Source organism: Tursiops truncatus, chromosome 12, assembly GCF_011762595.2.
Source record: "Tursiops truncatus isolate mTurTru1 chromosome 12, mTurTru1.mat.Y, whole genome shotgun sequence".
Lineage (NCBI taxonomy): Eukaryota > Metazoa > Chordata > Mammalia > Artiodactyla > Delphinidae > Tursiops > Tursiops truncatus.
The window spans coordinates 84,194,007-84,219,442 of record NC_047045.1 but is presented as its reverse complement, the minus strand read 5'-3'; the positions used below and the strand labels follow the sequence as shown (position 1 = coordinate 84,219,442).

At 42.9% G+C, this 25,436-nt stretch overlaps 1 protein-coding gene across 2 annotated transcripts in view; it reads right to left on the bottom strand.

Annotated features, from left to right (window-relative positions):
• Nucleotides 1-2,207: 2,207 nt before the first annotated feature.
• The window catches only part of PACRG (parkin coregulated), a 515,005-nt gene continuing 491,776 nt past the window's right edge, over nt 2,208-25,436 (bottom strand). For both annotated transcript variants that reach the window (XM_019951495.3, XM_073789813.1), the window contains one exon: nt 2,208-2,690. In XM_019951495.3, coding sequence (XP_019807054.1) covers nt 2,530-2,690 — 161 coding nt within the window. In that variant the 3' untranslated portion in view covers nt 2,208-2,529. The remainder of the gene's footprint in view (nt 2,691-25,436) is intronic.

Genomic DNA, 25,436 nt, shown 5'->3' with positions numbered 1-25,436 from the left:
TTTTGCAGTCTGGTGATGACTCTCCACCATCGAGGGCATTTGCTCAGGGATTTCCCGAGCTCTGAGCTCTGCCACCAGCTTCCATTGTATGAGACGCCTTCACCCACCCGCTGACCTGTGCCGACCACCGAGGGGAGGGAAAACTTCCCTGCGTGGCTGGGACCCTCTACCCCTTCACCACCATCCACTCTCCTGCTCCGGGTAACTTTTTCTCTGTTTTCTGTGTGTCCCTAGGAACAGGGAAATCACCTCCTTTGGTTAAACATGGGGCAGAGGTGACAGTCAGAAAAAGCAGTCACTCCTATTTCTATACTAATAAAACAATGCATTAAAAAAAAAAATCTCCAGAGAACATTGTGCAATCTTTATAGTTATTTCGGTTTTCGGCAAAATTATTTTCTTATTACGAAGAACTCACCATTGCCAGGTAGGAAGCATCATGTCGTCTGAGGATTTTCCACATATATATTGCTTTGCTGGGGTAGAAATTAGTCATTATTCAAACGTTGTTTCTTTGAAGTAAAAGGCCAACAGGTATAAGAAACTATGCTAAGTACTTCACAAAAATCACCTCTAGTCCTTAGAACATCCCTATAGGGTAGAGTAATATCCACTTTACAGCTGAGGAAACCAGAGGCTCAGAGAGGTTAAATAACTTGCCCAAAGGCAGGACAGCTAGTAAGTGACAGGGCTGGGAAAGGAACCCCAATATTTGAATTCCACGCCAGGGTTAGGGCTCTTGGCTCAGTGGCAGGTGGGTCTCCTTGTTACCACACCAGATGGTTTTCACAAGCAAGACAGAGAGTAAGAGGCCAGGCTTGCTTCTGAGTCCCAACAGAGGCGTGGAGGAAATCCTGGTAGGAGCATTCAAAGGTACTAAGAGCCAGCGTCTTTCTAACAAATAGTATCGTGGACTTTGGGGTCACTTCGAACACATCACTGATGCCAGGACGGCAGCTCATGGGCACAATTGAACATCATAGTTTGGAGAAAAAAACCTGTCTTAACCTGTCCGTGTCTGCTTCTAGCTCTGTCTTTTCAAAGTATTATACACGAAAGCCAATTTTTCTTACCCGGTCACACATCTCCGTTTATCCTAAAAACTGCTTCCAGAAACTAGGAGGTAGGTCCTGGATGCTAGGTTTCATATCCTGAGCCCGTCATCAGGGAAGATGAATAATGAACCAGTTTTCAAACTCGGTGTTTGCCTTTGGAAACTTGTGTCTTAAATAATTAGTGACAGCAATCTCGAGGCAAAGGGTCCGTTTCCCAGGGGAACACATTTCATTTCTTCACTTTTGTGCAGAAGCTGCCCTTTGCTACAGAATGAGACACTTCAGGCTATGCATTCTGGGAAGTTACAGCATTTCTCAGGTGTGCAGAGCCAGGGGTCCATCGTTCTGAAGCTTTCCGGGCTGAGTTTCAAATGCCCCGAGCTCACCGCCCCACAGACCTTCAGCGCCCTTGTCAGGGCTGGCACCTTACGCTTGCTCTTCTCTTCGGACACCTTTTTTCTTTCCCAGTTGAATGAAAAAGTGCATGTCTTTTGTCTTTTTTTTTTTTTTTTGGTTTCAATAAAATTCCAAAACAGTGCCATCAGACCCACCTAGAGGTGCAGTGAGAATCCATCCAACACACCCGTGGGAGGAGGCCAAGGAAAGGAGAATCGCCAAGAAAAGAATAGGATTTGTTTCAAAGGGCGATCATTAAGATGCTTATAAGTCATTTTCAAAAATGATCGAAAGCCCTAAACAAAACCGCTGGATAACATTTTGTCAGTAACACCGGGGTCCTGAGATGCAGGATGTCATAATACAGAGGCACAAAGATGCAAACTAGCTTTTTTTTTTTTTAAAACAACCACGTTTACCATGTTGCATTTCACACCTAACCTTCCCCTTCCCTCCCTCCCTGTCTCCTCCCAATGTAAGCTGGAAAGCCCCTGCAAACCCAGATCACCAGTGGGCTAGGAGCATCTATTATTTTTATAGCTGAGGTTCATAACGGGCGGCAAAACTGTCCTCCTGTAATGGGAATATCAACTCCACAGTTTTGTTGGATGTCAAAGCACACTGTTCTGCACAGCTGCTGCTGAACGGGTGCTTGTCGTCCACGACCAACACCTGTTAAGCAGTCAGCACCAACGCTTCCCTTCCAACCTTTGACAACCACCCTCGGGGCAGGCAGACACAACTGCTGAATTGCGTATGAAAATTGTAGTTTTATTGTCTATACAACTGAAGGTTTAACTCGGACTCCTGCTTCTTTCCGAACTGTATAAAGAAGCAATTCTTCTCCTAGAACAAATAAGCACAGTACACTATTGTAATCTAAGAAACAGGCACTATTTGTGTATTGGAAAGCCTTACTCTCAATAGGGCTACAAGTCCAACGGCCCATGAGCCACTCTTTTAGCAGCTGTAGAAAAGTGAGCCGTAGAAGTCACAGATAATGAGATGCTAACAGCAGCAGAGACAGATGATCAAAAGGCTAGGAGAAGCCTTCCTCGAATCCCAGCTGTTTCCACCGCTAATTCAGCAAGCACGACTCATAGGTAGGGACCATGTACTTGATGTTGATGAAGGCGTCTTCTCCTCCGGAGCGCTCGAAGGCCTCCAGCGTCTCCTGGATCAGGTCACCGATGTTCTCCCGCTTCTGCTGGCTGTAGTCGATGCCGTCCCCGGAGTTTACTGGGTCATGCAAACACACAAAGAGGCCCGTTATTTCTCCGCATTTTCCCGAAGAGTCCTGTACACTCATCTAGGCATTTTTCTCTGAATGCTTGTCATGAGACGCAAGCAATTAACATTATTACACGATCCTGTAGAGTTTTAGGAGTGGTGACAGATATACAAAAGTACAAAGTCCTAGAATGGAGCTGATGAAAATTCATCTAAACTAAAGAAATCAGAGAGTAAATGAAAGTGAGGTGATCATGGTTACACAACAGTTAACAAGTCAGGGAAATCTCTTTCCTAAATCTGGTAATTACATCGACAGTGTTCTCTTGGACCTTGACTTCTTCAAAATCCCAAGATGGCATGTTTAGAGGGAACCGTCCATCACCAGGTTAGGTTGCTGGCTCTATGTGATTTCAAATGGACAAACTTTGGAGTGAGGAGCTTAGCCCGTGCCCATGTCTGCGGCTTCTGTACGTGGGGTGAGCCCCACTCCTCCAGGTATCACTAAGCCAGGTGTGCAGCCCTCTGACGGCACCCCCATCACTCCGGATGCAGGTGGGGAGGAGGAAACAGCCTCTCCTGCCGGGACTGGTCCTGGCGCCTCCCTGAATGCGTGGATGCCAGCCATCTGTTATGGAAGCATAGAGATTGGTGCCACTGCTGGTTTTGGAGTCTAAGTCCAGGCAGGCGGGCCACCCAGGGGGGCACCGGGAGGACCCGACCGAGGCCTCGTCTCCCAGAGCCCTGAGTGACCACTCAGCTGCCTCTCAGACTCTGAGGGAAGGGGGTCCTAGGCGTGGCCTTCGATGGCCTCGGGGTGGGGGGGAACCTGGGTCTGACGTGCTTCACCATACACAGCCCGGTCTCAAACCATTTGGATGAGAAGTATCTGATTCCGCTCCACCTGTGAGGTTACCCAAGTGCATGGGGTCAGCCCCAAATGGGAGACCCTCTACTTCAATCCAGAGTATAAAAACTCCACAATTTTCTCGAATAATAGTCATTACATGCATGTAAGTTGCATTTCCCGCCCAGACTTCTAAGGGTTTCAACACTGTTTATTCTCCCAGTAAGCGTGTCACGTCTGTGCCTCTGCTGGCATTACCCCCACCTGACCTGTGATGAAAGGAAAGGGCCACACGGTGGGCTGAGAGGCCCCGGAGGCCTCAGGATAAACGGCCTGAAGGCTCAGGCCATGGGATGCTGCAGGGCGAACAGCTGCAACTTGAAACCGTGCACTTTACCAGATGAAAGTGTTTATTTTATTCAGATTTCAATGTAGCTCCAAATGCTTATCTTGCTTCAATGTGAAAATAATAAAGGGAACAACGATATTTCAAAGTTTTTTTCCCCAGTTGTTCTGAACATTTTAAAAAAGATGGAGTAATGGTTCAGACCATGAATAAAGGTAACAATTACAATGGCACACAGCATAGATAAGCAGGGTTTGTGCTTGATTTTCCCAGAAACTTGTTAAAGAAATATCACTGTCTTCCATGTACCACAGAGAAAAGACATGGCTTTCCTGACTGGTTTCTTTTGGTGGGGGGTGAAGACAGGCAGAAATATTACTGATTTTCAGAAAGAGAAAGGCTACAAGTCGCACAGCTACAGTGCATATCAATGTTTCATAACCAATGAACTTACAATGCAAAGCCATTGTAATTAGGTGGACTTTTCCTTTCTCGTGGTGGAAGCCTTTCGGGAAAGCTGGATTGAAGTCAAAGCTTGATTTACAGAGTAGCTGATCATCTAAAATATTCATACACGATACTTGTACAGGACAAATAAGAGATAAGATGCTTGACCAAAAGCGTTCTTGCCCTGTTGTTTTTGAGCTAAAGGTAAACTTAAAAATATATAGAGAGAGACAAATACACACAAATGAAATAGGTTTGTTTGTTTGTTTGTTTGTTTTTTAAAGATTTACAGGGAGGTCTGAGAAGAGAATCAGTGCAGTTGGGGTCACCCACCAGGTGATACCAACGAGGTATCCATCCACGTGGGGGGCTTTCCAACAGGAGAAGGTCTTGGGTCAAATTAAGAGAGAAGGGGGAGGAAGCTTGTGTGTGTGTGTGTGCGCTTGTGTGTGTGTGTGTGTGTGTGTATACGTGTGTGTGTGTGGGAGGGTCGGTCAGGCGTGTTACAGGTGTAAAGAAAAGATGCTAAGGAAGAAGGTCCAAAAGAGGGGAGGGCCAAAGCAACACAGTCCAAAACAGGTGCATCAGGGACAGGGACAGATAGCGTGTGTGACAAGGGAGACCCGTAAGGAAGGTACGTGTGAGGAACAAAGTCAGCTCCCAGGATTCCGATCGGGACCGTGAAGAAGGTACAGTGAGAGGGTCTGGTTGGCCTCTGAGGGCTTCTTCCCTCCAGAGGACATTCCTGATAAATTCCTCCTGCCCACGAAAGGGGTGCACTTAGGGAGGAGCCTGCAGGACCCAGGTTTGCATAGCCAGCCGAGCCCATGGCGCAAACACCCCGGGGGCACATGGAAAATCTAACTGGTGACGGTGCCCAGTTGTGACAGCCTGGATCCAGTTCCTGATGGACAAAGATACGTAAATTAATCACTAATAAATGGTGCCTTTTGTTGGCATATTAGTCAAAAGGTCAAGAACTGAATAGATCACGGGACAGACTTATTTTCCTGATGGGGGCAGAGGGGGGTGGAAAGTCTGCACACAATGGAAAGCTTAACACACCCTGTTATCCCCACTGCCTTCCAGAATGCTATAATGACAAGCAACACTTTATTTCAATAATAACCTATTCTTACTTTTTAAAAAATATTTAACTGTAGGAGTAAGTAAACTATGTAGCTTTTTTGTTTCCCAACAGTGTATAAAGCAAATGATAAAAAGAACAGAACAGAATAACAGTTGCTTGTTCAAAAAGGGAGTTGGAGTTGGAATATTTTGTGGTTGCAGAATGTGCATCACTGGGGTAGGAGAAAAGCCCAACAAAGGCGCACATCCCTTCTTTTGGGTGCTGAAGTGATGACCGGGCACAGTTTAGTGTCAAGCCACGTTGAGAGGCAGGTGAGCGGTGTGGTCTCCATTTCAAAACTGCTATATTGTCAGGGTCTTTTAGAATCTGCGCTTGAGGTAATTAGCTTGAGCTCACCATTTAAGATACATATGACACTGTTGGAAAACATACTTGTGAGAATAGGATGCTTAAAAAAAAAACAACCCAGATGGTTATGTACGATTGTCAATTCTGATTAGGAAGGTGACATTTCAATTCAGGAAGCTAGCAGTCTATTTTATGTCCAGCAGCTGGAAAGATACATTGATGATGGAAAAGATATGTTTTATTTATAACCAAACAAATAGGAGTATAACAACGGTTTAAACCAGACTTTGCATTTCGAAAGGGATAATATGCAAATAGACTAGAACAAGGGATTTGGTTTCTCTCCTTAGAGGTCCTTGTGTGCAGGAGGTGGGCAACTACTGTGTGAAAGTCCTTCTTGGTTAGGGATTATTTTAAGTATACTTATTATTCTGAATGTTGAAGTTGTTTTTTGTTGTTGTTGCTTTTTTTTTTTGCGGTACGCGGGCCTCTCACTGCTGTGGCCTCTCCCGTTGCGGAGCACAGGCTCCGGACGCACAGCCTCAGAGGCCGTGGTTCACGGGCCCAGCCGCTCCGCGGCATGTGGGATCTTCCCAGACCGGGGCACGAACCCGTGTCCCCTGCATCGGCAGGCGGACTCCCAACCACTTGCACTACCAGGGAAGCCCCCTGAAGTTGTTTTTGATTATGTAGGTAGTATGTTTAAGCACACGCATCCTCATTTTCTATCTAACCCCCTTTAGACAGTCCTAGCCTGGATGCTTTCTCTTTCTAGATGCCGCTTTGGTCAGAATTGGGACGTGCGTATCCCAGTCTTTCGTCGGTCAATGGCATGCTCTCAGTGAATGAACTCAGCTCCTGATTGTGAAGTGACCATCATGACACCTCATCACCAAGGCCATCCAAAGGGAGGCTGTATCAGATGCACTGACATTTCGCATAGATACGTATCTACAAGGCAGTGGCCACGGACCAGCAGCAGACACGTGTCTTGTAGGATTTCGATGAAAGAGTCTCGTAGCATTTTTGCAATTTCTAGACTGTGTAAAAGCTTTATTCTTTTCCTTTCTTCAGTTACTACTATTACAGGAAAAAATGGGGGAAAAAAAGCGCAAAATGGGGAAAAGGAAACTTTTGGTGGCCAGAGCAAGGTCTTACCAAGTTAGTGCTGAGGTCGGTGTCGATGGCACCTTTGGCCATACCGAAGAGTGATGTTCTCTCTGTAGCCAGCGGAAGACTAGGCCCTGCAGGGTAATGCAAGATGGAAAAACAAAAGCTCTTGCCTTTGGGGAGCTTCTCCTCCAGCTGGGGGAGCCTAGCTGGCCACAGTCCCTGTAGGTCACGTGCACGCCCTATGAGAGTCAGTGTGGGCCATGCACCCTGACTGCAGAGCCCTGGCGCTATAGGCCTCTCTCCTGTTCCTTGAGTTCCTGCTGGAAACTGTGTCCTGAGAGAAGGCTTATCTGTGTGTTTTAGTCAGACACTTGAGTCCCCTTATCTGAAAACAGGAAGAACAGTGAAAGGATGTATGGACGGCCATAAGAGGCTCAAGGAGAGTTACATTCACATTTGGATTTTTCTGACTCTAGTGTTTTTTTGGTCAATACTCTTCAATGTTAAGTGTATAGATATTGTTATATGAATAGTAATACACAAAGAAGTCATTGGGAAATGAAAGCATTATTTAAGGCATCGGAAATAGAAAACACATAAATGCTTACTTCGGGTTGCTTATTCAACATACCTGACGTATTACTCATTTGGTACCAATGGATGAAAGAATTTATAAACTCTACCTATACTTTCTGGTCATGGCTAAGAAGAGCAGTAGGCACAATTTGGGGAAAACTTCCATTAGTTCTGCAGGCTCCTGGCTGAAGCAGCAGCAGGACAGGCTCAGCACGACCACACACTGGAGAGGCAGTGGGTCGGCAGGAAGGAAGGCGTCGTGCCCACTGCCACCTGTCATCCTGAAATTGCTCATGACTTGGCTGCTTTGCAGAGCCATGAACCAAACATGCCTAAAGAAAACACTAGCTTGGGAAACTCAATTAAAAACCACCAGAGTGAATCAGGAAATGATAAGCAATGACTCAAATGATGTCCAGACTACCATTACCAATCTCTCTTCACACTACTAACTTTTGGAAGCTCCAATTTATGAGGTAACTTGCCCTGCTCAGTGACAGCGACAGTGTGTGTCACCTCTGAAGTATACAAGAGCACTTGGAATAACTGTGGAAAGTAGCAAAGACCTCAGACAAATAAAAAGATGATTAAACTCACAGAACAACATTCCCCTCAGCCTTTGACAGCACCAGACAGCGAGCCAGGCGGAGTGATTCTCTCGGCACACCGAAGGCTAAATTACAGTCATAAAACAAGGCTTTGAACTAAATGGCTGCCGTCGGGTCATGGTTTGGCTGTGCCCTCCTTCGGTCTACCGCTTCCTGCTCTGGACATCTTTGCGCGGCCACTTTGCATACATGGTATGTGAACGTGAATCCAGGCCAAGTCCAGCCTGAAGCTTTTCTCAGTATGAGAGCATCCATGGATATAACGCGACTTGCAGAGAACACGCCTGTCTACCATTTCCCCAGGTGAGATGCTGGTGAGCTCAGCACAAGGCAAGGACTCTGGTCCTTCCTTGTGTGCCCGGGGGAGGGGGGGCTGGACAACCTCCCTGCAGCAATGCTGAGTGGAATTTTAAAAAGTACTCACAGAAGAAACTAAATCAATGCTTTCTGGATCAGAAAAGACATTTTTTTTTTTTTTTTTTTGGTTGCTCCAATGTTGAACTAAAACATTTCAAAAGCTGTAAAGCTCAACTGAAAGGAATTTTACCTGTCAAGACCTGTAACCAGTGCTGGCTTCAGCCACAGCTAAAGCTGCTTTCCTTCTGCCTGGATCTCAATGACATCATCTGCTCTGGAGAGAGAGGGAGCCCTTGGGGCCTGGGCTCAGGTCTCGGCAGGGGGTGTGTGTGGAACCTACTGCAAATATTATTGTGATAAGATGCTTCTTGATGACATTAAACCAGCACAGATGTTCTGTTGGATGTTTCTGAACAAAATTTCAATTTTGGGCTTAGTGGATTTAACAGTTACAAGCTGGAGATGACCTCAAACAGTAATTCCCTGTTCGCACTAATTGGTAGGTAAGCAGAAATGTTAGTTGTAGTGGAATAAAACTAATATTTTCCAACAGGTATTTATTAAAAAGATGACTCTTATCATCGAAAAAGATTTCATTAAAAAGACGATAACTCACATGAGTTTATAAATGGTTGCTTTGAGTTTTTTTCTTTTTAATTTGAATTAAGAAAGGGAGAGAAGAGACAGATCTATTTTGTCTTTTAAGGAGTTTTTCATTTCAAGACCTAGATTATATTGTCAACATTTGTTTTGCCAGAAATATCTTGTTTATTTGGGGTTAGCTTGAATCCAATTTACTTTATAGAAATAGTGTTACCTGTTTTGGAATAAAAGGGCTTTCTCCCATAAAGTTTGGAAAATTACAGTGGAAACAATTGTAAATTCCAGTCTGATCCTTTCTGGAGATGAGGGAATGGAAGAGGAAGGGAGGAGGGGAAGACAAACTAGGAGAAATTTCATTTTTCTACATTGAATAAGAGAAGAAGCCTTTTGGGAAGATGTTTTGAGGTTATCTGCTTTTAGAATCCTAAAGAAATGCTCTTTCACTTTCTTTTTTTAGCTTTGCTATGTTACTTTGAGGACACTCATCTTTTTTTTTTTTTCCTTAGTGATAACATGTGTCACCCTATTCAGAATTTTGGGTGTTTCCCTGTTTGGCCCAAGCTTAGCCACGGCTTCCTTGGCTAACTTCATATTCTCTTGGAAAGTGATTGTTTTCAACATATCCTTAAGTCTGACTGTACAATGGATATTTCTAGAGTGTTGGTTCATGGCGGGTGTGAATCAAAGTTGCAATGGTTTTGCAACCAAAAACTTATAATAACCAGAGCATATGTCATGCTAGAGATGCCCAAAGGCTTAAACACTCCAAATCTCCTCAGATCTTGTTGACATTAATGAAATTCATAAGATTTCTTTCCTCTGAAGATAAAAGCTTTGAAGCAAGACCTCGATTCCCAGCTGGATGTCTGTCTCTCTCCCTCACCTTTTGACGCTGGAGCTGGGTGACTAAAGCAAGAGGTTCCTAAGCCATCGTAGATTCGAAAGCTCGAGGAAAGGTTTTCATCTCAGAATGGGGGCGGTGATCACTTGTGAAACTAAAGATATCATGGATCTTGGCCCAGTTGTCAATTAGATATTTAAATGTTCCTTGAGACAGACACTGAAGATTTCTAAACAAATGCCACTTTGCAACGGCAAAGTAGACTTATTCTGTAGGGAGCGAACAAGGATAACGTCGGGGTGCAGTGAAACAGTGGAAGTAACACTGAACTTCAAAGGCAAATAACTTGCCATACAACTTTTCAAACCTTAGTAGCCGCAATGTTCAATAACTTACTAGATGGTTAACTATGGACAGGTTACTTAATTTCTCTGAATCTCAGTTACCTTCCCTGTAGAAAGAAGGGACTGAACTTTGGGTGATCTCTGCTCATCCTAACATTACATTATATAACATCACAACACAACTTTGGAATAAGCTTTTGGAAAGGATGGTTATTCAATGGATGCACAGTATTTCAACTGAAAAGATAATCACAAAGCATCTGTGTAATTCTTCAAAGTAAGTCACAGATCTCATAAGCATCGAATTCAGCTTTCAAGTCAAGTTCTAAAAAAACCCAAAGGACCAAGGTTTATATAGTTAGTTCTAGTTTAGAAAGAGAACACTGTCAAAAACTCGAATTGTTTGTTGACACACTACCAAAAATTATTCCATTCTGCTACTTCAATACGTCTATGTAGATTTTGACTTATTAGAATAAAGACCAAATGTATGGGTTGGTTTTCTAAATATATTCAGTTGACAGTGATTTGGTCAAGACTACAAAAAAGCAAGTTAGGCTCATCTCTGATTATTGACAATTTGACTTGGAAGTTATACTGAGAAAAATAGGTGGGTTCACCAATTTATCCCTCTACAGGATAATTACAACTCTAGATTCAGTGGCCATTGAATTAAACTGCATTCCGAGTTGTGAAGTAGAAGTGTATCTCTTTTCTTGTTGGTCCACATGATTCAATGCACATTCAGTGAACATTCAACAGAAAAGGGGCAGAGAGTTCTAAGTCCAGCTCTTGTCCTAAATCTATTTCCTGCTGGCTTATCTCATGGTGGAGTAATAATAACAGCAATAATACTAGCATAATGTCATTTAACTCTAAGAATAGCCCTATGAGCTAGATACTATTACTGTCGCAGCACAGGGAGCACACTGAGGTTCAGGAGGTGAAATCACTTAGTAAAGTGACACAAGCAGTACATGATTCTGGGATGCTGAGAAAGAGAAACGGTGGGAGGCATATGCTGGTGTGCAATGAGGAGGGTGATAGGAAGATCCAGAAGAGAGGTCTAAGCATCCTATGCCGTAGTACTTAGTGGAGTCAGATGCCTGTGTGGAGGCCTTCAGGTGACTCCTCCGCGCCCCCTCGCCCCGCCCCCACCCCCACCCCCCGGAGGTAAACGCTGACTTTACTGGTAGCGTGAGCCCTGCGTGTGGGCTCAGAACATCAGCGCCATCTTCGCCTCCTCCTTCCCTGTATCCAGCTTGCTGTTGTGCAGTGCACGGTGGGTCTGCTTAACACATCCAGTTCCAGAGCTACTCTGGCCCACCCTGGGTGGTAGCGAAGAGTCTGTTTGGTCTTTCAAACTCTCCTCCTCCTAATTCACCCTGCAGATTAATTTTCCTAGTCACTTTCTCTCCTGAGTAATAACCAACATTTCCACGTTGTATGATGGATCAAATTCAAATTCCTGATACCCGGACCCTCTGTCTCTGCTCTCCCTTATGAAGTCAATCTTATATTTTGCTCCTTCCCAACGAGACCTTCTGCTCCACTCAGACGTGGATTTCTTCCTAGCCTCAATGTGTGCGATTTTCATTCATGTCTTTAAAAACCGCCGTAGGAATATGCTCCCCCTCCCTTCTGGTAAGTCCCACCTTACTTCTTTTCAAGGCCGGTTTGGGATGTACGTCCTCTGTGAAGTTGACTCCGCAATCTTCTTTCTTTCTTTTGGATCCCTAGAGCTATGGTCAGTAATATCTCCGCCTCCCTTAAGTACGTGTCACTCCAGAACCCTGAGAAGCGCTTTGTGCTGCTTAGTTTTCCTACATTGTACCACCTCTTGAAGGATAGGTTTATGCTATAAACCTTGTTCATTGGCATCAAATACAAATCAAATCTTTGTGAAAGGGATGAATGAAAGAATAAATTACTGCTTTGTGTGTTTACTGAATCCAGATACGTTATAAGCAAATTCAGTTCTAAGTAAATTGTATGTTAAAAGTAGTGCCCAGGGCTTCCCTGGTGGCGCAGTGGTTGAGAGTCCGCCTGCCGATGCAGGGGACACGGGTTCGTGCCCCAGCCCGGGAAGATCCCACATGCCGCGGAGCGGCTGGGCCCGTGAGCCATGGCCGCTGAGCCTGCACATCTGGAGCCTGTGCTCCGCAACGGGAGAGGCCACACAGTGAGAGGCCCGCATACCGCAAAAAAAAAAAAAAAAAAAAAAAAAAAGTAGTGCCCACAATCTGCCCAATTCTTATTCTTTATTTACAAACTTGTGAGTTCTTATCCATGGAGATAGTACTTATGTGGATTCAGAAAGGCTGAGTATACGTACATAGAGGGTTGGTGTAGTTAGATGGCCTCATCTCTTTTCCAAAATCCTCCTTGATTTAAAGTGGGGTTTACTTGGATCACCCTTAAATTTGAGAAGAGGAAACTTTCTTTCTCCAGAATGAAAAAAAATCAGATTATCCTATTTCATTGAATATCTAAATTTAATATCTAAATTTTGCTTACTATAGTTTCTTTCCCAGCTACATGATAATTTTCAGTCAGGCAAAGAAATGTTTTCAGTTGGAAAGGAAATACTGAAGGCTGCTTTCAGGGGTGATGCAAACCTATTGGAGATAATTTTACTGCTTTTAGACTGATGCTGGAAACTTTCAGAAATGGACCAGAATGACAGTTGTTATCATGGCTTTTCATTTCCAAGAAATATTAATGATACAACCCATTTTAAATTCTAAATTCTTTTTTGTATTTGAGGTACAAAAATGAAAAAAGAAATCTCAGATTTCTAGCAAGTTTTATCAGCAAATGCAGTAAAGTATGGGCAGATGTACTTCTCAGATTATCTTTGTTAGAACTTTCATCTTTATGGTGAACTCAGAACTCAGAAGCCTGTGTGTGTCCACACTGGTGATCGCCATCACAGCAAAGTTTGGTTAAATCATTTTAGATGAATACCTGCACAGTGGGGCACAGAGCCACAAAACAAGACCTTTATGGCCTTGATGTATCCTTTGTTCTACTGCAGAAAATAATTAAATAAAGTCACTAATGGTGCTCACAATGAAAAAACACATCACCCCGTTTCTGCAGATCAGATGATTCCTCGATTATCTACGATTTATCTCAGCTTGCCTGAACTAGCTACTCTTTGAAAATTCTAAGATGAATTATTGAGTGCAAAATCTAATAGATTTCCAAGCCATTAGCTGTAAATTGTACCGAGTGAAAATCTTTCTCATCAAATGAGCTCAATTAACACAAAAATAATATATTTAATGAACAAATCAAAGCCATCTGCTGGGCTGAACTGAGTTAACGGCTGTATAAGTGACAGAGTTAAAGTCTTTCACGATTGTCTCAGTTTAAAAGAACCTCGCAGTGTCTGTCAAAGCTCTGACTACCAGCTTTCATCAGTGTCTACGTTGGTTAGTTCAATGTGGCGGGAGACATCCACTCTGCCACCAGGCACATTAATGCAGAGCACAACCGGCAAATACTGAGCTCGCCTGACTCCATTTTCCCAAATGTTCAGGGCTTTGTTAAAGTCCAGTCAGAGTTTGGGCTGTGTGGGAAGAAAAAGAGAGGTATCGAAGTCATGGGGACAAAATGAAAATGTGGCCATTTAATTTGCCCTGTCAGCAAAATCGGGTTTGCACATGAATTGAAGCTAAAGCTTGTCGGAAATGCTGATAGGTGAAATATGCTGACTTTTGATACTTTTGAATAAAGACTGTTTATTGGCCTGTGTTACATTTTTATCTCTTAAAATTCCTCAGTTTAGTGCACACAGTTACTTTCCTCTTAATCAGGCTTTTGGGGATAGGTGAGTCCAAACAGAGCCAACTGGAAACAAGCAACAGCATCCCCACGGGGTTGAGGCCATGTGCACAAGGATACGCCCTCAGCCTGTTACTGAATCTCTGGCTGAAACAGGTGTAATAATACCTTCCTGGAAGGAGAGGTGCAAGGATAAAATAAAACAATATACGTTATGTCTTTAGGAATATAACAAGCAATTCGTATTACTGTAGTTTCTGTGATGCCAGTATCCCATTTTTCAGGTAACAGCAGATTGCCTATGATTTAACTCTCCTCTGGGTAGGACAGGAAGACTAGCCCACAGAATACCACGGAGTAAGGGTTTTGCTTTTATAAAATGGGTTCACTCTACAGCCCCAGAAAAGGAGCAGTGGGGAACTGCTTTCCCTTCAAGTCCTGCAGCAGAGTGAGTTTACAGTCAGTTGTCTGGACTCACCATGAACACAGTGCCGCCCTGTTGGGGATACTTGTTACACGGGCGTAGGTTGCTCTGGTCTAGATGGGTTCCTTGGACCCTGTCTGCAACATGATCAAGGTTCCTGGTTGCAGGGCTTTAGAAGCAAACGATTTGTGGCATAAGCTTACACTCACCAGTTGCCCTCAGTCCCCTTTCTCCCCGGGTAGAGTTCAATATATTGGTGCCTAAATGAATGGGGGAAAGACCAGTTCTTGTCCTCCTGCAAATGGCACTCAGGCTTGGCTCTCTGAGCCCTAGTGGCCCTGTTTCTTTCTCTTTTGCTTTAGATAATTCATATAGTTCCTATAATTCCCATTTTATATCGAGCAAGTAGCTGAATTGAGAAGGAGAGCAAAAGAGAGGAGGTGTCCTTGCCTATTTCTGATCACGAGGTAAGAGCTGAGCTGGAGAAGTGACAGTAGAACAGAAGGGAGAATGGGAGCAGTGTTCTAGCTCGTGGCTTATCCCTGTAGGAAGAGTACTGAGGCGGGGAAGTTTAGAAACCTTGCTTTCCTCTTTCCTCTATTGCAGCTAACGTCAACCCCTCCACCTCCTTCAGCACGTGGGTTGCTACTTTGGCCTCCAAGCTCCCCACAAAGCTCTCTCCTAGACTCTTCAGATCATGACCCTCGGCCCCTTGGGCTGCCAGCGGACGTCAGCTCCTGCCCCTAGCCAGGCTCCCAAATCTGACATTTGCGTAGTAGACTCAGAGCTCTGAGTGAACTGGACAAATGTCCTGGCAAGCAGGCACATGTGCTGCCTTCTCTCAGGCTGGCACCTGATGTATTAAGTCTGGAAAAACCTCCAGGTCGCTGGAGAGACCTGGCCCAGGGAGCTATCATCTTTCAACCAGCCGAGGCCTCCACACAAATCATCCCATTTAGCTCCAGCCTCTGGGAATACCATCCGCTGAGGAACACTGCCCCTCCACATGCCTCTATGGACAAGACCTACATTCTTGGATTTGAAGATCTGCTGTGCGTCTTTTTGCAGAGACCTTTGGCTCACAGAAGCAGCTCTAATGGTGGGGATTTCAGGAGTCAAGGGAGTGTGGCTTCGAGGCGCTTGTGGACAGACAACCTTCCCGGGCCCTGGGATGACAGCAAATCTGTCGTCTGCTCTCCCTCCTTGTGGGCAGGCCCCAGCTGTGGGTCAGGGTATGTCCGTGGGTGCGGGCTGTGGACGGGACCCCTCAGCAAGGGAGAGGGCAGCTGGTGGACCAGAGGCAGAGCAGAGGCTCCTTGCCCCCCACGGCCGCCCGCCCGCCTGGGGCTCACACACCACTTCCATGTGCCCAGAGCAGCGGTTGTTTGTAAACTGCTTCCCAGCTTGAGGATAAGAGGAATGTAAATCCAAGGAGGAAATCGAGAATGGGGTTCTAATTTGAACTCGGATGTAGTTGTCCAAGTTCTATGATTTCAGGGGGATCAACCGGGTGGGGTTCTGGTAGCTGAGGGTAGAGACTGGAGAACTAGAGGGGTAAACGGGGTGCTCACGTTCTGGAGGAAGAGGCAGATATTAACACCCCGATAAACCAACGACGGAGTAAGAGTGCTTGAGAGAGTGAGAGGTTCTAGCAAGGTCCGAAAGTAAGAGATGTGGCAGGGAGGAACTGGGAGGACCACCTGGGCAGGTGATCATCAGGACAGTCTCGATGAGAAAATTAAAACTAAACTGAGCCTTGAAGGCCGAGAAGAAGGCGGATTTGCAACAAGCAGCCTGGGGAGGACGTGCTGCGCTGAAGAGAAAATGCAAGAAAGGCCTTGAGGTTGGAACAAGTTGTCCTCAGAGAGCACAGCTTCACCCGGTTATCGCGGTCATTCTTTTCAACACTGATGATACTACACGTAACTGTAATTTTTAATGACTGTTCAACAGCTCTGGGGTTGAAGGAGTGTAAAGTATGCAGCCACCCTCCTCTAGTTAGGGACATTGTCTCCTTCCAGATTTTCACAATTTTAGACAATACTGCAGTAAACATTTTTGTGCGTTCAGTCTTTTTTTTTTTTTTAGTTCTATTATTTCCCTGAAACAATTCTCAGAAGTGAGGTTACTGCTTCAAAGAATATGAGCATTTTGTAGTCATTGGTATATATTGGTGTATATATATATATATATCCATATTGATTTTCAGAAAGGTTATGCCAACTTATAATGTTACCAGCCACACAGGAGCTTACCTGTTTATCACAGCACTGGATGTAATTCAATTTTGTTTGTTAATTCAGTATCTATAAAATGTTACTTTAAGATTACTTTTGTTAGTATTTTTCTAATTACCAAAGAGTGCTAATATTTTCCAATACTTTTTTTTTTTTTTTGCTACATGGCTTTTTTCCCCTTATGAGAATGATTTGTTCTTCTCTTTAGCCTATTTATTTTTCCAGTAGTCTTTACAAGACAAAGTCTCCTAACATCCTGGGAAGCTAGGGAGTGGACAGATCTCTGGAGTTCAATCTCCGGCATTCATTTCCTTTTGACTCAATCAGCACTATTTCAGAGGGCAAAGGGTGGCCTGAAAAGAGTTACTGTAACTTCTAGAGGTGCCCAAGGGCGGTAGTACCCTGGGAATTGAAAGAATCTGAGGGATTGTGTTAAGAAATGTAGGGGAAATCGCATCATCAACAGATTGCCACCTCCAGAAGGAGGGACATTAATAATGATTAGATTTCTGAAAAGCTTCTTTGCACCCTTTCCTTGTGATCACCCATCCATCTGCCCACCCACCCAGGGCTTGCTTCCTAGGTCATCCTATGAAGGACAGGCTCAGTTCCCCACCAGGCTAGTCACAGACACGACCTCGAGGGTCGTTTGGTCAGCCCTCACTGACAGTGTGCCTTAAATCAAGACTTTGGGGCTTACCTTCAAATTGGATTATTTACAAATGAGGAAATCATTGTTATTTGGCTTTGTGTGTGAAAAGTGTTAATTTGTTAAATGTTAAATTCGTGATATACTACAATTGATTTAAACTTGTGTTGGCATTTTTTACTATATGGGGAGCCCCAAAAGGTGAAAGTGGCACCAGAAAACCCAAGCTGGAGGCTGGGGAGGTCTTGGGAGACAGACTTTGAGGACGCAGACGGAGCTAAGCCAGAGCATTTGTTCTTATTGAAGGTTAAAAGACCAGTAGCGGTGGAAACTAAAGTCTGCTATTAATCTTCAGGTTAGGGACAGTGCAGACAGCTGCAACACGAGCCCCCTCATAAAGCCATGCCAGTAACCTTAACCGTGACCTCCGGCGGGAGACGCACTTCAGTGGATGTACTGATATCTCTTTTAGGCACAAATAAGCACAGTTGTGTCAATTTTGTTTTGAGGTCAGATGATTAACTTGTGGGCCCTTTTTAGTGAATAATAGGGAAAAAAATGTCTTTACATCTTATTTCAGCTTAACAAACAAAACAAAGCTTTCTAGTGGGAAGAAAGTTGCATATTACATTGAGAGCGGATTTTAAGGTAAAAATAAACATCACAAAAGGACTTTGAACCTGATTGGCACTGAGCTATTGCAAGGTCAGATTAATAACTGACACGTCATTCAATTAATTAAGGTTAATATAATTATTTGGATAGATATTTCAGTACCTATGACCTTTAGTTCTGAATTATTGGGGTATTTCTTTTACTTTTTTCACCTCCTTTTATGTAGTTACAGCCTGTTACAATGTTATAGATTAAGAAAAAGCAAGCTGTTTACAGAGATCAGCGTGAAGCATTTAAAGTTGTTTTTTTCACATTGACCAGCCACTGGCAGGTCTAATCATTGCTCTCTCTCAAAGACCAAGGTAAAATAAAACACAAGAAAAACACTGCAGGGCTGCACGTGTTAGCACACTGCTACAGTCCTTACTCAGTGTTGAGTCTGTCCAGAAACCAATGATTAATCCTATAAAAAAACTACGTAACTAGGACCCCAAACATTACCGATCTAAAAAGCCAGGTGGTAAATAAAACTACTCAAAATTCTAAATTCCTTTAAGTTCTGTTAAAATTGTTTTTAGCTTGAAGGAACTAAACTGATTCACCTTTTATTAATTCTGCTATTTCCCTTAAAAAAAACCTTGTAGCTATAATATGACAAATCAGAATTTGGGGAAAGGAATAGACTTTGGGAGTCTCTACCTCCTGCAGAATGAAGTTGAAATTCTACCAAAAACGAGCTCTCAAAAGTCTACCAATAACCCAAGGGATGGTGGTGTTAAAGGAAGGTGTTCCAGAGAAAATGGCCTTGGCTGCCAGGCTCAGACTCCCAGAGAGGCCTCCTGCTGCTAGGAGGGAGCAGACGTGCCCTGCCTCTGGCTTGTTAAGCAAACTTCTGACTGAGCACAGGGAAAGCGCTACATGGTCTTGGAAACACGTTTGGGGCCTCTGGGCACAGCAGGGCACTTAATCCTTAAAGAATTCTGTGAGGTTGGCGGTGATGATGAAGATGATAGCAAAGACACATAACAATTACTCTTCCCAGGTACCGGGGTGAGTTTTACCGTGAGGATTAAGTAAGGTTACGTAAGTAAAATTTCCGTTACATACGCGTAAGCATGATACCAGTGTTTCTAATATTCGTTGTTAGTATAATCCTCATTATAATATCAGTGTCAATGCCTCGTCAGAGGGAGGTGGTGAGAATGAAACGAACTAACCTATATAAAGCACCGGGCCGAAAGCTTGACAGTTATTGGGCACTAGACGGGAGTTTGCTTCTTTCACTTCCTTAATAGGGTCGATTCAAGGAGCTTATGACGTGTTCATTAACATTCCAAATCTACCCATTGTACACATGAGTAAATTGTCAGAGATGGGATTTGATCTCAGATCTATATAAAGACAAAGTCTCAGTTATTTCCATTACAACTTGCTTCCTCTCTCAGGGAGCTCAGGGGCAGTATAGTCAAATCTAGTTGACTCAGAAATTTCTGATGGTTGACCCTGTAATAACTTTAGAAAGAGGGTACCTCCTAACCTCTGTGGATTATTGGGTGTTAAATATATTTTGGTTTATGTCACTTTTTTTTCTGTATCCAGAAGAATTAAAATATCAGAGAAAAAAAGGTTTTGGATAAAACTGGAATGCATTTAAGACTTTAAAATGTGCATGTGCCTACAATAATAATAAAACATTGTTTTATATTTAACCACATGACATTACCAATGTTCAACCATTTCTGACTTACAAAAATGTCAGTTTCACGGTTTAATCTAAATTTTATTTTTTTTTAATTGAGGCATAATTGACATACAACATTATATTAGTTTCAGGTGTACAGCATAATGATTCAATGTTTGTATGTACTGTGAAGTGATCACCACAGTAAGTCTAGTTAACGTCCATCACCATCTACAGTTACAAATTATTTTTCTTGTGATGAGAACTTTTAAGATCTACTCTCTCAGCAACTTTCAAATACTCAATACAATATTATTAACTGTAGTCACCATGCTGTACCTTACCTCTCCATGGCTTATTTTATAACTGGAAGATTGTATCTCAAATTTTAATTTTTACTATGTAAAAAGAATTACCATGTAATTCTTACTGTAGGCACTAGATGTGTAAGCAGCTTTCGTATATTTAGCTTATTTAATTTTAATTCTCAACAGCCTTGTGAAGCTGGTAATGCTATTAGCCACAGTTTTACAGGTGAGGAGCCTGTAGCACAGGAAGGTTAGATCTGACTTCCAAGTATAAAATTTAACCACGATATGAAAAATAACCAAATGTCTTTACGAATCTTTTGACCAAGAAATTCGATTCTGATACATATGAAAACAAGATGAAATAAAAAATGTCATATTAAGTAATTTCTTTAACAATGGACATATTATTCAACTAAATGAAAACTCTTTTCCCTCTATATAGCTTCACAGCTTTGGAATTATCTGTGAAATTAATAATGTAAAGTTAATAATAATTTTGCATCACTGTGATTGGCCAAAGTTAAATGCAAGGATAGATATGGTTGTCAGAAAATTTACTGTAAAATAAAAAGATTATATCTGATCCTTAAAAATATTTCTTTCCTTTCCAAGTTTCCTCCAATGTTTTCTCTTCCTTGAGCTGCCATTTTATATTTGGAGAAAACTGAGATCAATACTGACAACCTGAATTTTATTGACTAATTTTAAATGTAAATTTTGTTTTTAGCAATTTTCCTTGATTCTCCACGAAAATAACTTGTTTAAAGTTACCATCCTCACTAAGTTTAAGGTTTTTTTCCCTCTGTAGTATGGTTTTTAAACTGTTTTATAAAAATATTTCCGTAGGGGATGCAAAACAGTATTATGACATAATTTGTCTTACTCCCATGCAATTTCATATAAACATACATAAAGCAGTATTATAGCAGATTAACTTTCTTATATGAGATTAAATTCTCATTAATATATTTTAATGTTTTATGAAAAATATTTTAATACAAAGAAGTACAATTTCCTCATCTATTTTACTACAGTTGTGGGGTTTTTTTTTGTTTTAGATAATTTTCATTTAAAAAGTTGTTTCCTGAGCTTCCCTGGTGGCGCAGTGTTTGGGAGTCTGCCTGCCGATGCAGGGGACACGGGTTCGTGCCCCGGTCCGGGAAGATCCCACATGCCGCGGAGCGGCTGGGCCCGTGAGCCATGGCCACTGAGCCTGCGCGTCCGGAGCCTGTGCTCCGCAGTGGGAGAGGCCACAACAGTGAGAGGCCCGCGTACCGCGAAAAAACAAACAAAAAACAAAAACAAACAAACAAAAAATGTGGTTAGTACTGTTGTTTTCTTTTCATGGTTATCTCTTTTATATTCTTCACTGATGTTGAAAAAAATGATTTTCTAGATCCTTATTAACTTTCAAAAATGATTAAAACGTCCATTAAAAGTCTCACAACACGGTAAGCCTATATTCTTTATGTATTTAGAGCAAACATACATTAACGTGTCACACTTTGAGCATTTGTGTTGACTTTCTCCAAGTCGTGCAGACTGTCATTATGTGTGTTTGTCTTATTATATCACCTCCTTAATTCCCATATTGTGGATGATAAACATTTTAGTTACAAATATTTTATATCTTTGATCTCAATTGACCATGTATATATGGAACCACTGAAATTTCAAAAAATTCTATTTCTGTAATCCCTGGTGTAACAGTCAACTATACAGCAATCTGGCTGAGAAGGCCGCATTGCCTTGGATCACCCAGAAATGAGCATAAAAGACTTAATTTCATTGTTGTATGTAATTGTTGCCTCTTGTAAAGCCTGTTTGATTACTAGAAGGGAGACAAGGGCTGGGTTTGGGCCCCTAGATGTTCCAAACCACAGAGGTAACTTTGGTGCCCACACAGTGGCCGGTGCTTGCATGGTGTGCCCACACACAGGTACACTTAAGTGTACAGTGATCCCTGGTAGGAAGGATTTAAGGCACTTCCATTCTATCATTGAAGCTGAAATCAATAGTTCACTGTTGACTCTTGTTCATGACCTCAGTGTCATTAAACTCCCCAAAGAGCGGCATGCTGCAAAGGGTTTCCTAGAAACTCCACTTGCTGTTAAGCCTTTCACATCAGCACAAATGGAAGTCATGCAAAATCTTTTCCAGTAACCTGAGTAATTTACTGATACACCAGGAAGGTGTCTAAATATTAATGCCATGTCTGATTTTACATTCAGGATCAATCTACATCTGTTTCTATCCTTGAAAAAAATCCTTGCAAGAGTGTGATTGCTTACTCATTTCAATGAGCCCTGGTCAGAAGGTAATATTCATCTTCTATAACAGTGAGCTCAAAAGGAATGAAAAAAAAACTTTTTAAAGGAATCGGAAGAAACAGAACTTTGAATTGATCTTGTTGAGATTATTCAATACTATTCAAGAACATTAAGAGAGCCAACTAGGGAGTAGACACGTCATCTGAATTAGGCACCATTTAAAATAAACACTGGCCCAATGATAGTTTCCTCTGACATTTTCTCCTTCATTCTGAATATATTTATGCTTTATTTTAGTGAAAATTGTATTCTATGACAAATGTTAGTCAGTGGATTATGTTACCAAAAGAATTTGGACTCGCCACTTGTAAAAGTGTGTGAAGAATGACCCAGACCTACCCTACCCTGCACATTCCTTCTGTTGTCAAGGCTCATCACCCTTTCCATTTCTCCTGCCACCACCAAACTTGGTCCCTGTCATCTGTCTCCAAACGTGCCTTGCTACTTCAGTAACTTCTCCACTGGTCTCTGCTGCCTTCTTTCTATCCCCTCAAATTCATCCTTTACAACCACCTAATTAAACCTTCATTAATTCAGCTTGTGTTGCATGTTTTCTGATGAAAACATTCAGAAATTTACCATTATCTGTTGAATAAATTCCAGCTTCCTTGGCCTGGCATTAAGCCCTTTTTAATGGGCTTGAGGCCAATCCTTATCTTCCAGTCTTCTCCCATAGGAACATTAGGCTCCAGTCAAATGACAGTTGTTATCCCCAAACAAGAGTAAGGAACTGCCCACCGTTTCAACTTTCCTCATGCCACTCCTTCATGCTGGATTTTCTTCCCCACCTCTGCTTAGAAAAATCTATAAGGGTCATTCTATCTATGAAGACTTTCCTGATCACACAAAGTCAGAAGACATTTTTCTTTCCTTTAATCATTTACAAGGTGTTTATGCTTCTCTTACCACCCTTATCACCAAGAAACCCATTTTACAGGAATTGTGAAAATATCTCATTGGTAAGAATTAAGCTCATTGAAGATGGGAACCGTATTTGAATACTCTATAGTGTCTCTCTTAATACAGTAGGTGTTAAAGAAAATGTTTCTTGGAAAAATAAATATGAAGGAGTAATATTGCTTCAGGATGGAAGGGTGTCTGGCCCCCTGCAGCACCTCTATCGCTGGATTAGTGGGATGTAGGGCAGGGTCAAAGCTGGCAAGCAGAGGGATCCTCTGCAGCTGGAGCAGGACCCGGGGAGAAGCCACTGGAAGTGAGGCTATAGGGACGCAGGGATTTGAATGAAACGAGCAGTCAGTGCCTCCTAGAAGGGAAGTCAGTGTTCGCATGTGGAGGAGAAACCGTCCGCTTAAGAATCCTGGATGAGGAAAGGAGAGGACCAAAGAGGAAGATCAGAGGCACAGAGGAGGCCCGAGGAATACAACCACACCTGGCAGAGTCCCGTCCTCTCCCTGACCTTGGATTCATGGTTAAGCGCGTGTGGATCTGACTTCATTTAATGTAGCTCGATTTATAAGTGAGCGTCGCGTGGAAGGCCCCTGCTGAGTGCTCGCCCCTTGAGCCATGACATCATAGTAGTAACAATGCTAACATGTGTTGGGTGTTTGCTATTGCCCGGTGCTGAGCTGTGCTTAAATATATTACTTTGTTTAACCTTTACAACAAAACTGTGAGGCAGGTGCTATTATTATTAGCATCCTTATTTAGAGCTTTGGCAACTAAGTGTCAGAGAAATGAAGCGACTCGCCCAAGTTCTCTTGGTGAATGAACCAGGCGGCCGGGTATGGCCTGGGGCAGGCTCGACGCGGGGACGCGAGGTGGGGTTTGGGGCTGGGCGCGGGGTGGAGCTCCGGGCCTGCTTCTTCCCACTGGGCAGTCTGGGGTTATTTTACTACATTTTCACAGACCAACGAAAGGGACAGCAATAGCTTTAACATTTGAGAGCTTATATAACATTTTTGGTGCCTTGGAAAGTTTTCTCCCAAAAAATAGGTTTTGAATATAACCTAAACCCATTAAGACAGTCATTTGACGATTGCTCTGTGTGTGTGTGTGTGTGTGTGTGTGTGTGTGTGTGTGTGAATTAAGTGAATCCGGAGCTGGCGCAGAGTGAGGATGAGCAATGACTTGTGGGCGTGGGTCGTCTCAAGAAGATGGAGGCAGCGTGATAAAGGTTGAGAGCAGTCAGTCCACGCGCACGGAACTTGACGGGTAAGTCTCTTAACTCTGTTGATCTTCATTTCCCTTTGGGTAAAAGGGGATCATAGTAACTTCCTCCCTGGACTAGTACTAGGTGGGAGAAATGGCAGTGAGCGTATGGTACCTGGTGGTGTCACCTTAATTGACACGTTATTATCATTGTTGGCCTTTAGACTGGTGTCAGCAGGGAGTTATTTAACAGGACAACATTGAGGAACTAGATTAATTATAAGGCTTTCTTAACTTTCATTTAATTCTACTTCAAATATAATCTTAAGTAGTCAAAAAACTAAAATCATTTCTAAAAAGAAAGATTGACGAAGTCAATGGAAAAATTAAGCGATATTTACAAAAGAAAAACGGACTCAAGACTAAACCTGTAATGACGTTTACAATCTGTAATGTCCTTAAGTAGAGTGCTTTGGAAGTACTTAGGAAAGGGAACCACATCAAGAAAGACATCTTTTAACGGATTTGGTCCTCACGTCTCTAATGCCAAATCAGGTAAGTCAGTAAATTAGAACAAACAAAATCAAAGTACAGGCAAGTGCTCTGGGCAAACAGCAGACCCTGACCCAGAGGTCAGCCCGTGGCAGAACTCGGCATCTGCACACATGGGGCAGACACCGGCACAGAGAATTTCAAGTGTGTCAGCATGAGCCTGGTTTCCCGAGACCATTCTCAGCCTCCCATCTGCATGCCGTGGTCTAACATCGCAATGGCTTCGGGCTGACCTCGATGCCTGTCCTCCCTGATGCAGGGGCTGCTTTTATCATTTGGTTCCAACTTTACTGGCCACAGTCTTCTGATCTTCACTATGGTAAGTCACAGTTAATTGCTCTAATGAAGGGAAGCCGCTGAATAAATCACCCCCAAAGAACAGAGAGTCCTAAATTCGCTTGTATTTCTCTTTAGAATGCATTGGATGATTTTTGCTTTATACATACCCACCAAATTGTAGTTGTTTTAGATATTATGCAAAGCTAATTTTTGTTCTCTGTGTATTCTGGGAAGGTAATTGGGAAAAGTCATTCACAAA